At 37.2% G+C, this 13704-nt stretch overlaps 1 protein-coding gene across 1 annotated transcript in view; it reads right to left on the bottom strand.

The window, feature by feature from the left end:
- KIF4A (kinesin family member 4A) overlaps positions 1–13704 on the bottom strand; it is a 128250-nt gene that overhangs the window by 72317 nt on the left and 42229 nt on the right. Inside the window, exons 10-13 of the mRNA XM_019019439.4 lie at positions 12151–12212; positions 3917–4049; positions 2060–2118; positions 1839–1944 (exon numbers count right to left, since the gene is read on the bottom strand). Of these exons, the coding sequence (XP_018874984.1) occupies positions 1839–1944; positions 2060–2118; positions 3917–4049; positions 12151–12212 (360 nt within the window). The remainder of the gene's footprint in view (positions 1–1838; positions 1945–2059; positions 2119–3916; positions 4050–12150; positions 12213–13704) is intronic.

Raw genomic sequence — 13704 nt, 5'->3', positions numbered from 1 at the left:
CCTATTTTGCCACCTCTCCCACCTGTGAACCTTGACCAACTGAGAAACTACAAGGCTTGTAAGAACAACTCTCAAAATATAATAACAGTTATCCGGATAGGATTGCATCAGTATATTCCTGAGGAAGAGGTATAAAAAAATGAAACAATCTCCAACCAAAAGTTTCACATCAATTAACATTAAAAACTGTTACCTGAGCTAAACCACACAGACATACAATCCTTTCTTCTCTTTACTCTATAAAGCTCCATTCTTGCTTTACTTGGGAAGTTACCTGGAGTTCAAGTGTACCCTGAGTGCATCAGCTAAATAATGCTTCTTCTTCTTCTTCTTCTTCTTTTTTTTTTTTTTTGAGATGAAGTCTCTCTCACTCTGTCATCCAGGCTGGAGTGCAGTGGCACAATCTCGGCTCACTGCAACCTCCACCTCCTGGGTTCAAGCAGTTCTCCTGCCTCAGCCTCCCAAGTACCTGGGACTACAGGTGCACGCCACTACACCTGGCTAATTTTTGTATTTTCAGTAGAAACGGGGTTTCACCATTTTGGCCAGGCTAGTTTTGAACTCCAGACCTCAGGTGATCCGCCCACCTTGGCCTTCCAAAGTGCTGGGATTACAGGCATGAGCTACTGCGCCCAGATGAATAATGCTTTTAACCCCTATTTGAATCACTTAAATTCTTTCCTTTTGATAGTAATACAGCATTTAGTAAGATTACATAGCTAGGAAGTGGCAGAACTGGCTTCAAACCAGGGTCTGTGTGGCTCTAGAGCCCAGGCTCTCAATTACTGTACCCTGTTTGTTGGATAAATGAGCTGTCATCTTGGACTGCTCATGATAGCTTTACAGTACTCCTTATTCTAAAACACTGCCTAATAGTCTTTGGGGAGTTTACTCATTTAATTTCTTAGAGCTGGCCATCATAACGAGTCCTGACAATATTGTATGGCATTTTTTTAATATTCTCTTCAAGAATAAATCTATGTGTGGATAATTTTGTGACACACTATTGACAACTCTAGAAAACACTGGGCAAGACCAGGGACTACAGTCTCATGGTTCTGGTAAAATTAAAATCTCTGCCCAAGAGCTAGGAATTACCACCAGGCATCTGCATACACATTACTGTTTCAGAATAATAAACAACAGAGTGTAGACAGAACAAAACCAACCATTACCACTTAACATAGTATGTTATAGTACGATTTCAATTTTTTTTTTAAAAGCATATATGCCTAAGGACTAAGAGATGGAACACCAAAACAAAAATAGATTTTTAGGGATAGTGGGATTGTGAAAATTTTTCTTCTGGGAAAAACAACAAATAACCACTCCCACCCCCAAAACACACCTGCCACTACTATAATGGTTCTAAAAATAAACAGAAATGGGAACTTATGGTAGAACAATCATTCAAACTTACTTATTATTGGTTATAAAAGAGGCTTATGGAATTCCCTGGTTGCTTTAAGCTATCTGTCAGAATTTAGCTTATTTAAAATTGGGGTATGGTACAAGTCCTCTTTTTAAGTTAGCCTACACTGTGACGACAGCAAATCAATGACTGCTGCTCTTGCTACCTAGGCAATTTTGCACTGCTATGTTGTTGCTTCTGTTATTTGATTAGAATACTGAAATACTAATGTGCATTGTATATGTAACCTATGAGTGTTTTAACAAACTCAATATTCAGATCATATCAAATGATCCACGACCTCTGTCCTCAAGCGGCTCACAATCTAGTTGTTTCAGCAAAAGGCACAGAGCTAGAAAGGCTTGTATGTGTCAAGAGAAACAAATGAAAGTGATATGCCTATTTACACTGCCCCTACTTGGCTTACCGATAACTGGGTAATCAATTGCTGCAGGTTACAAATTATCTCTACATTTTCTTTCAATTCCTGGTCTTCCAAAGTCTCCACTAGCTTTTGAAGATCCAGTTTGCAGCTGAAAATTCAAACAAAAAGAACCCAAGGGTTATTCATATGACAAAGGCCAGAGGCTCCAAGATTATATACTAAGGTGCTATAGGTTGCTAACAAATATCTGGTGGGCAACTTACGCCGCATGCTGCCTGAGCTCTTCTAGCTTGGCGTTCATTTTTTCATTCGCTTGCTCTGTCTGCAACAAAGACCCAGGAGATCATCAGTGGCGGTGCCTGACAGCCTCACATAATTACGCTCTCCTACTCCTATGAATTAAAAGCTAGGTAGAGAGGCTGTCTCCTTTGCTGTAACAGGATTTAGTGGGCTTTGGTTATTTAGTGAAAAATGTGTTTTTTAAAAGAGTCATGGAAATTAGCCCTTCAGTCAACATGAGCTACTAAAAATAGCATCCGAGCAGCTAGGTTTTATGCTTGCCATGAAACTCAGACTATGGGGTGGAGTGTGAAGCCTTAATTCCATAGAGAACTTTGCAACTGAGGGGAAAAAGCAATATTTCCTGGCATGTTAGTCCCTGCTGTTTGCAAAACAAACAAACAAAACAAACAAACAAACAAAAAGACAAAAAACAAACAAACAAACAAAAAGACAAAAAACAAACAAACAAAAAACCCCACTTACTTTAAACTGCCTCCTACACTACACTGTTCCCTAGCCCCAGCATAAGGGCATTTAAAACATAAAAGGGCCTCACACTAAATTTGAGCTGAGATTTTTTTTTTAAGTTATACTATTTGATATGGTAGGCTAGTTTTAGCAAAAGACAGCAAGAAAAAGAGTACGGCACAAGAATGATGGTAGAGAAAGAAGAAACAGCAGAAGGCAGCTTATGTTTTGGGAAGGGTGATTGATATTTTCAGTTTTATTTCAATCACAGTATCTGTAACATGCTGGATACTATAACAGATCTGCAAAGAATCGTTTATATAGGACAAAAATGTTGTGCTTGTTATGAAGTTCTGACAGGATATCAAACAATAAGCCTATCAGGCAGACACTGTAACAACCTTATAAATGTCGGATGAGTATGTGGATAGAATAAGAAGTAGTTTCTGTTACATCAGCCTCATTCACATACATGTGAAACACAGCTTCTAGAGTTACTTCAAAGCATAAATACAGCACTGGAGACAGAAAACTGTATATAAAAATCCCCTATATCCCATTTTCACCCTCCGTTTAGTAATGGACAATATAATGGACGTAGGATTTAGCCCACTTGAAAGAAATCTTTAAGCAGCTTATCTTTCCTTGACTAGAGAGCACACTGATGCATGAAGGTGTATACATTACAGAGGTTCAATTATATTTTGGTGGAAACTCATTTTTGCTTCTGGCAACAGTCGTGCTATCAAAGATTGAGTTGTATTTAGACTAGTAGAAAAACCTTAGTGATAGAGTCAGCATGCACTGATCCAGGAGGTTACTGACAGACAAGCAGATAGTAGGAGTCAGAACTCGTGTAATCAGTTATATAGTGATCCACTATTTGGAAATCAATCACATGGAAAATGAATTAAAATTAATTTCCCAGCTGTTGTATCTCACCATGGCAGCTGTTAGTATGGGATATGAAATGTGACAACATTAGGGGAAGAGAGATGGAAAATAACTAAAATCTTGGAGAAGGAATGGTTACTTGGTATTATGGGTAAAGATTAGGCAGGATTTAAGGTGACAGAGGTACTTGGTTCTTTACTTTCTGGTATTTTTAAATGAATCTATTTTAAAATGGGATTTATGTAGATTCTTTGTGGTAGATACATAGGTGTTCACTGTACAATTCTTTTAACTTTTCTGTATGTTTGATTATAAGCCCACATATTTACCCCAGAGGGGCTCCCTGGAGGATATGGTAATACAAATACATTTCTTTCAATATAACCTGTCTCTCATAATGAGATGCATGTTAAATATTCTGGAAACTAAAGCTAGTAAATGTTCAGATTGCTAGTAGTTTATTCTTGGGGGCTTACCAAAATGATCCTCTCCAACATCTGGGCTGTCTGACCAGCTGCCTCGCTCAGACCACGACTTAATTTTTCATTCTCCTCTACCAGGGACTGATTCTTCTCCATCAGGGATTGTAGATTCTCTGATGGTTCCACACTAAAACAAAGTAAATAACATATTAGAAAAATATCTGATTGATAATACCTATATCAAAGGTGGATAAAAATATATCCCATAGGCCTTTTGGATAGGTAGGGGGATTAGGTCAAAATTATACCACAAAAGTCTGGGAAAAGTGTGTCCAACCCAATCTATCCTCCTAGTCAGGTAGAATATTGGATGTACAATAAACACATCTCTGAAGTACTTCAGCGGTTTGGAGAAAGGTAATAATTCAGAGTCAGATATGGTTGCAACAGGAATGACTAACCTCTATCTTGGCTCTTGGCTAGGATCTTTTCTGTTTGTGTCCTGTAGGTATGAAGTTATAGCTAACTGGAGCTAAAATACATGTTCTGTCCCTTTTCTTCCCACCCTCAATCCCTAATTAAAGATTAGGGAAGTAGAGAAGGGAGAGGTATGGGGGAGGTAGAAGTGACACTGCTCAGGGTCAAAATTCAACCTAATCAACATAAATATATTTCCCATTTATTGTAAAGTTTAGGGAAACAGCATTTGAGGAGTCAAAAAGTTGAAATGATGACCAGCGGCCACTCAGAAAACATTTCACAATTCTTTATAAATAAGTGCTCCCTTCTAAATGCTTGCTTTGCTTGGAACTTATGACCCATAGCCTCTTGTTCATTTGTCTATTAATTTTAAATTACTTAGAGTGAGTCATGACAACAGTGGTGTCCATTTCAAATACGAGGAAAAGGGAGGGTCAGAAATAGCTTGAAGGAATACATATAGGTAAGAAACTTTGGAATGTATACATATCACTTGATATCAGTTCCAGACTAGTAAAGCAGACCAATACGAAGTAGGGCTGTTTTTTGTTTTAATCCACTGGGATGAAATGTTCAAAAGACTGGAAAACAGGACTGGTTAAAAAAAACATCAGAAGAAATATGAAGATTTGATCTGAAGAAGACTGAGGGGAAAAATGAATAGTTATCAAGGCTATGAAAAAGAGAAAAAAATAAAGGACAGGGAACAGCTGTTCTCAATCTCAATAAAGGATAGAAAAAGACTTCCGGAATAGAGTAGATGCCCTCTCACCCATCTTAAGACCTCCATCAATTTTTATAGAAGATCTTAGAAGGCACTTTATCAAAAGTTAATAGGAAGGCCACACAATAAGATCTCCTATTACACTGTTGAGCATTTACTAAGACTCTTATGAAGGAATGTTCAATTAAAATGCAGATTATAAAAAAAACTATTAGTAAATTTAAGTGTTATTTCGTTATTTCTTTATTAAACTGAAAACTTCCATGTGTCATTCATGTAAGCTGACAAGCTTCAAAGTAATGATACTTTTAACTCGATAGTTTTTTATTTCCCTAAAAAATTTCCAGGATTTCTCTAAATGGGAAAATCATATTTAAGTTTAACTGTTGATTTTTCCAAGGAAAATTTAGCACATAGAAGTAGGTTCTTCATTGTAATTTGAGGCAAATGCTTGAATATTTAAATACCACTATAATTAATAATAGTTAACTCTTCTATAGCATTATGGGCTAGGCTCTATTCTAAATACTTTACATACATTAAATTTTTTAAGTTCTCCCAATAGCCCCTATGAGGTAAGTTCTACTGTTATCCTCATTTTATAACTAGGGAAACTGAGGCACAAAGAAGTTAAATAACCTATAGCCACACAGCTAGTAGGTAATGTGAAGCTGAAATTTGAGCTCAGCAGTCTAGTTTCAGAGTCCATGCTCTTAACTACCATGCTGACTACAGAGATAGGTACTATATGAATGCAGAGAATCCTGGATATAAAAGCTCTCACAGTAATAACGAAAAAAAAGAGTTCTTGGCAAGATTATAGATATATTATAGGACCACGTGATATAGGACAGCCACGTAATGGGTAAAATCTTTAAAAGTAAAGCAAAAACAGTACTAGGGCCAGGCAAAAATCAGACTGAAAAAGAAAATATAACAGAAAACCAATGTTTTCACATGCTATTTAATTGCCAAGGCTAGGAATTCAAGTAAACTGAGCATGTGCAAATTGACCGACACTCACAGAAAATAAATACAAAAGCTTCAATGACATGTTAAAAAACAAAAGAACATAATCTAAGGACAAAAAGTGAAAACATTCATATATGTAAAATGTACTTTTTGTTAACAAGCCTTATAAAATGTCTCTAAAAATATAAATATACATTCTTGTGAAAAGGAGCATCTTTATTTCTCTGTAAAATATTGAACAATTAAGTTTAATTGTTTGATTCATCAACTGTTTCTTAGAATCTATTACTTTTGCAGCTGAAACTATTTCCTTTAGCACATTCTAGACAATCAGAAGTCTGGAACTTTTTCTGCTAAACTGAAAGGAAAGGAAGATGGGTCAATTGCTTCTAAATGAGTATAGTGAGAATAAAATGTAATCAGGAAACCCAGACTAAATTATCTAAAGGGGGAAAATTAGGAAGAAAGAGGTAGTCATCTCTGGGTGGTGAAATTATAGCAACTTTAAGTTTTATTCTCTATACTTCTCTAAATGTTCTACTAGAAGCAATTAGTCACTTTTATAATCAGAAAAAAATGAATAATTGAAAACAAAAATATTGAAAGTATGCTCACATCATACAGAAGAATAAATACCAAATGCCAAAATGAAATGTAAAACATAAAACGACATTATTACTAGAAGAAAACATGGGTGAATTCCTCTTTTTCTTTTCTTTTTTTTTTTTTGAGATGGAGTCTCGCTCTGTCACCCAGGCTGGAGTGCAGTGGCGTGGTCTTGGCTCACTGCAAGCTCCGCCTCCCAGGTTCATGCCATTCTCCTGCCTCAGCCTCCCAAGTAGCTGGGACTACAGATGCCCGCCACCACACCCAGCTAATTTTTTCTATTTTTAGTAGAGACGAGGTTTCACCGTGTTAGGCAGGATTGTCTTGATCTCCTGACCTTGTGATCCGCCCACCTCGGCCTCCCAAAGTGCTGGGGTTACAGGCATGAGCCACTGCGCCCGGCTGAATTCCTCTTTTAACCCTGGTGTGGAGACTTTCTAACTATGAATCCAGAAGCATGGAGAGAATGTAAATGATATAGCCACTTTGGAAAACAGTTTGGCAGTTTCGTAAAAAGTTAAACATATGACCCACCAATTCTATACCCAGGCATTTACCCCATGAAAACCCATGTCCATATAAAAACTTGCAAGTGAATGTTTGCAGCAGCAGTATTTATGAAAGCCAAAAAGTGGAAACAACCCAAATCTCCATCAACTGGTAAATGGATGGACAAATACAGCCTATCTAGACAATGGAGTACTATTACGCAAGAAAAGGGAAGTGCTAACACGTGCTATAACACGGATGAACCACAAAACATAAGTGAAAAAAGCCAGACAAAAAAAGACTACATCCTCTATGATTCCAGGTATACGAAATGTCTATAATAGGCAAATCTATAAAGGCAGAAAAGAGATTAGTGGTTGCCTTGGTCTGGGAGTGGGAATGAGAGTGATGGCAAATGGGCATGAGGAAACTTTTTGGGGTGATGGACATGTTCTAAACCTGAATTGTGGTGATAGTTGTACAACTCTGTAAATTTACTAAAAATCATTGAATGGTACACATAAAATGACTGAATTTTATGGTACGTAAATTTTAGCTCAATAAAGCTGCTGAAAAAATCCAGAGGCAATAAAAAAATTAATAAGCTTTACTACATAAAAATCATAACATTTTGTATGACAAAAAAATCATAAACAAAGTAAAAGACAACTGATAAATTCAGAGAAATTATCTGTAACACACACCACAGACAAAGGGCTAATATCACGAATATATAAAGAATTGTCAAAAATAAGGGCCAAACTTAGGGTTGCTATTATAAAAAAAATACACTGGTGAGGGTGTGGAAAAACTGGAACTTTTGTGCATGGCTGGTGGAGATGTAAAATGGTACAGCCACTATGGAAAACAGTATGGTGGTTTGATTTAAAAATTAAAAACAGAACTACCATATGATCTAGCTATTTACTTCTAGGTATATACCCAAATGAATTGAAAGCAGGGATATGATCAGACATTTGTACATCCATAGTTTTTTTGTTGTTGTTGCTTGTTTTGTGTGTGTTTTTTGTTTGTTTGTTTGTTTTGAGACAGGGTCTCACTCTGTTGCCTAGACTAGAGTGCGTGGTATGATCATAGCTCACTGTAGCCTCAACCTCCCTGGGCTCAGGTGATCCTCCCAACTCAGCCTCCCAAGCAGCTGGGACTACAGGTGCACACCATCATACCTAGCTAATTTTGTATTTTTTGTAGAGACAGGGTTTCGCCATGTTGCCTAGGCTGGTCTTAAACTCCTGGGCTCAAGCGATCTGCCCACCTTCGCTTCCCAAAGTGCTAGGATTACAGGCATGAGCCACCACGCCTGGCCCATGTTTTTTTGTTTGTTTTTAAAGAGACGGAATATTACTATGTTGCATAGGCTGAAGCGCAGTGGCTATTCACAGGTGCTGTTTTAGCACACTACAGCCTTGAACTCCTAGGTTCAAGCAATCCTCCTGTCTCATCCTACTGAGTTGCTGGGACTTCGGCATGCACCACCACAACTAGCTGTACACCCATGCTTATAGCAGCATCATTCACAATAGCCAAAAGATGGAAGCAGTCCAAGTGTCCATCAATGGATGAATGGATACACAAAATACAATGAAATATTATTCAATCTTAAAATCAAAGGAAATTGTGACACATGCTACAACATGGATGAACCTTGAAGACATTATGCTAAATGAAACAAGTCAGTCACAAAAAGACAAATACTGTATGATTCCATTCATATGAGGTACCTAGAGTAGTCAAATTCATACTGAAAGCAGAATAGTGGTTGCCAGGGACTGAGGAGAGAGGAAATGAGGAGTTATTGTTTAGTGGGTATAGAGTTTCAGTTCTGCAAGATGAAAAAAATTTTGGAGGTGGATGGTGGTGATGGCTGCACAACGTTGTGAATGAATTTAAAGCCATTGAATTGTACACTTAAAATAATTAAAATGGTAAATTTTATGTTATGTATATTTTACCACAATTTATTTTTAAAAAGAGGCCAAAGGACCAAAAAACCCAATAGAAAAATGAGAAAAGACATGGACAATTCACCAGCAAAAGGGATAAAAGTGGCCCTTAAACATATGAAAAAATGCTCAAATTCACCCATAATACAAGAAATACAAAGTAAAACAACACTGAGATAGCATTTCTCACCTGTCAGACTGCCAAAAATTGAAAAAGTATGACAATACATTCCATTAGTGAGGCTGTGGGGAAACAGGCTTTCTCATACACTGCTGGTAGGAATGCAAACTGGTACATCTCTTCTGGAGGCAAATATGGCAATACCTTATAAAGGTAGAAATGTACTTACCTTTTGTCCCAGCAATCCCACTTCTAGAAATTTACCCTTAAGATAAACCTCTGACAACACAAAAATATATACACACAGGTTATTCACTGCAGCATGTTTTTAATTGCAAAACATTGGAAACAACTTAAATGTGCATACATAGGAAGGGGGGTGAATTGATATGTATGGCACATGTCCACAATAAAAGTACTATGCACCTGCAAAAAAGAATGCGGAAGACTTCTCTGAACTGGTAAGAAATGATTTCCAGGAAATACTGAACAAAGCAAAGCTACAAAGAGTATACAATCATTACATACAGTACCCAACCATTCATATGAGAAAAAAAGGTGATATAATAAAATACACAGGTATCTGTTCATTTGTACAAAAGAAATACAAGAAGGCTAAACCAGAAACTAAAGAGATGGGTTAAATACAGGGGTAGGGAGAATAATGGTAGAAAAGAGGTAGAAATAAGGGTGGGAAATAGGAATGGGAACAGAGTTGCAGGGATGGAGAGGGAATGACATTTACCTCACTGAGTATATCCTTTTTCCTTTTTGAAAAAAATTGTGGTACATGTATGCATTAAGTAGTTTCTCACCACCCACTCCCCTCAAACTTCCTACGCTTCCTAGTTGCCAATGTCAATTGTTCCACACTCTAGGTCCATGTGAACACATTATTTGGCTCCCACTTGTAAGTGAGAACATCCAGTATTTAACTTTCTAAGTTGTTACAATGTACATTATTCAGGTGATGGATACACTAAAAGCCCAGACTTCACCACTACACAACACATCCATATAATAAAATTGCACTTATATCCCATAAATTTATACAAATACAAATTGGAAAATCATGGGAAACATATAAACATAAAACTTACCATCTTAATCACCTTTAAGTGTGTTGTTCACTAGTGTTAAGTATATTCACATTGCTTGCTGTGAAACAGATCTCCAGAATGTTTTCATCTTGCAAAACTAAAATTCTATACCCATTAAACAACTTCCCTTTCCCACCTATCCCCCAGTCCCCGGCAACCACCATTCTACTTTGTTTCTATGAATTTGACTACTTTAGATACCTCACATAAGTGGAATCATACAGTATTTTTGTGACTAGCTTAGTTCACTTAGCATATCTTCAATGTCCACCCATGTTGTAGCAAGTGACAGGATTACCTTCCTTTTTAAGGCTGAATGATATTCTGTTGCATGTATATACCACATTTTGTTTATCAGGTCATACGTTGATAGACATTTGGGTTATTCTACCTCTTAACTATAGTGAATAGTGCCACTATGAACATGGTCGTGAAGACATCTCTTTGAGACCTTGCTTTAATTATTTTGGATATATAAATAGAAGTGGGATTGCTGGATCATATGGTAAGTCTAGTTGTAATTTTTTTAGGAACCTCCATGCTGTTTTCCACAGTAGTTACATCATTTTACAATCTCACCAACAGTGTACAAGGGTTCCAATTTCTCTATATCTTCACATCCTTGCCAACACCTTTTATTTTCAGTTATTTATCTATTTATTTATTTAACAGTAGCCATCCTAATGGGCATGAGGTGATATCTCATTGGGGTTTTAATTTGCGTTTCTCTGCTCTGAGTATATCTTTTTGTGTAACTCTGACTCTTAGATCCATTATGTTTCACATACCTAAAATATAAACAAACAAAAGTAACTAAGATTTAGGGGGAGAGTGCCTAAAAGGGAATACAAACAGTAACTGTGGGAAACATTATCTTGCTTAGATACTCTATGCCTAAAGATAAAAAGAACTGTACATAAATGCTGTAATCTATTTCATAGAAAGTGTTTCCCACAGGGATATAGGCTAACAATTCTGAAACTACTTTATGTGTATAGTAGAACTGAACAAGTAAATAAATAGATTGCAGATGAGAGCTGGGTTTCTTACTGTTGGAGAAAGAAGTTACAAATAAGGAAAGGGGGAAAGCCAAAATGAACCCTGTCACATTGGAATGGTATCAGAGGTGTCAGTATAAACTCATGGTTTGTAATATATATGCAGATAGATATATACAAAAATATAGATGAAAGTGTATGTGTACGTTACTACACAGGTAGATATTTCTGAGCTCTACCTGCTCAGAGTGCTTAGAAGCAGTAAAACTCTGGTAACAATAAACACAGCTGGCGCTAGTACCCAAATCTTGGTTTCTAAACACAATTTTCCATCGACAAAAAAAGAAAGGAACTAGGGTTCCTTGGAGACATGGTTGATTCCAGAACTGGGGTAGGGAAAATACAAGATGAGTTTGGAACCTCTTGTAGAAATGATCAAAAACTTGAGAAGAGCCAACCTGAAGGAGCTCCTAATGGACAAAGCAGGAACAATTTGAGCAATAAAACAAATAATAGTACTGGATGTTAACCCATAGAATAAAATAAATATCCATGAATCTATACAAATATAACTAAATGTCAAATAAACAAATGGAGAAGAAGAGACAGCTCTTCCTCACAATAGAATTCCAATTAATAAATTTCTGAGGCCAGAAAACATGCTCTTTCTGTTACATTAGGCTGCTTCAAACATAACTAAGTCCCTAAATAGTCAGCAAAATTGGTAAGATCCTTACCGTGACACCAAGTGCTAGCAGAAACCAGGGAAAAACTATTATTAGGAAAAATAGCCTCTACTAGAATACACAATTCAAATTAATCTATGACTCTTACGTTATAGATCCAGGCAGGGTACCTCCATGGGCCTGTAGCAACAAGACTTGTAGCTGTTGTACCTGGGAGAAGCAAAGAAAAATAATCAGCTAGTCACCAACCAAATGCTACTTAACCCTTGCCAGTAAAATTACCACAATTAGCAATAGAGTAATTTTACTAAATGTCTATGAAATCTAAGGCAGATAGCATACCTTAGATACTACCAAAGGCATCATACATAGTTGATGATCCAATGATAACAGGAAAATCAGCATTACATGAACAACTATTAAGTAGAAGATGAGTTGTCCATTTTATCTACATCTTAATGAGTTTTTACTGAGCACCTATTTTTCTTTTTTCTTTTCTTTTCTTTTTTTTTTTGGAGACAGAGTCTTGCTCTGTCGCCCAGGGTGGAGTGCAGTGGCACTTCTGCCTCCCAGGTTCAAGTGATTCTCCTGCCTCAGCCTCCCAAGTAGCTGGGACTACAGGCGCCCGCCACCACACCCAGCTAATTTTTGTATTTTTTGTAGAGACAGGGTTTCACCATGTTGGCCAGCCTGGTCTTGAATTGCCGACCTCAATTGATCCACCTACCTCGTCCTCCCAAAGTGCGGGGCTTACACATGTAAGCCACTGCTCCTGGCCTTGAGTACCTATTTTTGAAAATCAGTCTCAGCACTGGGCTAGACAATGTACGGACATATAAAAATAAAATATGACCCCTACTCTCAAGTTTACAATCTAGTTAAGAAAGATAAGCCTGAAGTCTAAAATAGTAGGAAATAATACAAGACAGAATAAGCAAATTAACAAAAACCTAAATAGTCAAAGGGAGGCTTCATGGAGATGGATCTTAAACCAGAGCGCAAGTATAAGCATCCTCTCCCATTCCCTCCTATGACACAAGGGGAGCTGTTCTGCCTCCCAAGACTGGTCTCCTTGCATGTGCTTTGGATTCCCACTCTTCTTGCCATCTTATGAATCTTACACTGTTATCCCTTCTCTCTTCTATATTTTCAATTTCTCCCTTTCTATAAGATCCTTCCTATTAAGATTAAAATATGTTCAAGTCTCTCCCATCTTAAAAACAAAAGCATCCTCCCCAACCCCACTTCCTATCTCTCTTGCCCTATTTTTCTCTTTTTTCACAAAGTTTGAGAGAATAATACACCAATTGCCTCCATTTCCTTTCGCTCGCCACTCAGTTGCTCCTCAACTTACTCCAATATGACTGCCTACATCGTTCCAATGAAATAACTTGTCCAAGTTACAAACGAGCTGCGTGTCACCAAATCCAGTGAGCATTTTCCAGTCTTCATTTTACTTGACTGACTGACTGGTAGCATTTGGCTTACAAGACACATTTTCCTGCTTTTCCTTCTATTCTTCTAACATCTTCTAAGTCTCTTTCTTGGTTCATCTTTGCTCCCCTTGTCCTTTAAATGGTAAAGCCCCCCAAAGCTCAGTAGGAGTTTTCTTACTTACATTCTCCTTATATTCTCTTCTGAATGTCTCATCTCTGCCTCTGGTTTCTATTACCTGAAACTTGTGACTTCCAAATTTACCTCA

The sequence above is a fragment of the Gorilla gorilla genome, chromosome X (genome assembly GCF_029281585.2).
Source record: "Gorilla gorilla gorilla isolate KB3781 chromosome X, NHGRI_mGorGor1-v2.1_pri, whole genome shotgun sequence".
Taxonomy (NCBI): Eukaryota; Metazoa; Chordata; class Mammalia; order Primates; family Hominidae; genus Gorilla; species Gorilla gorilla.
The sequence above is the reverse complement of the archived record's forward strand: the minus strand, read 5'-3'. Positions and strand labels throughout refer to the sequence as shown.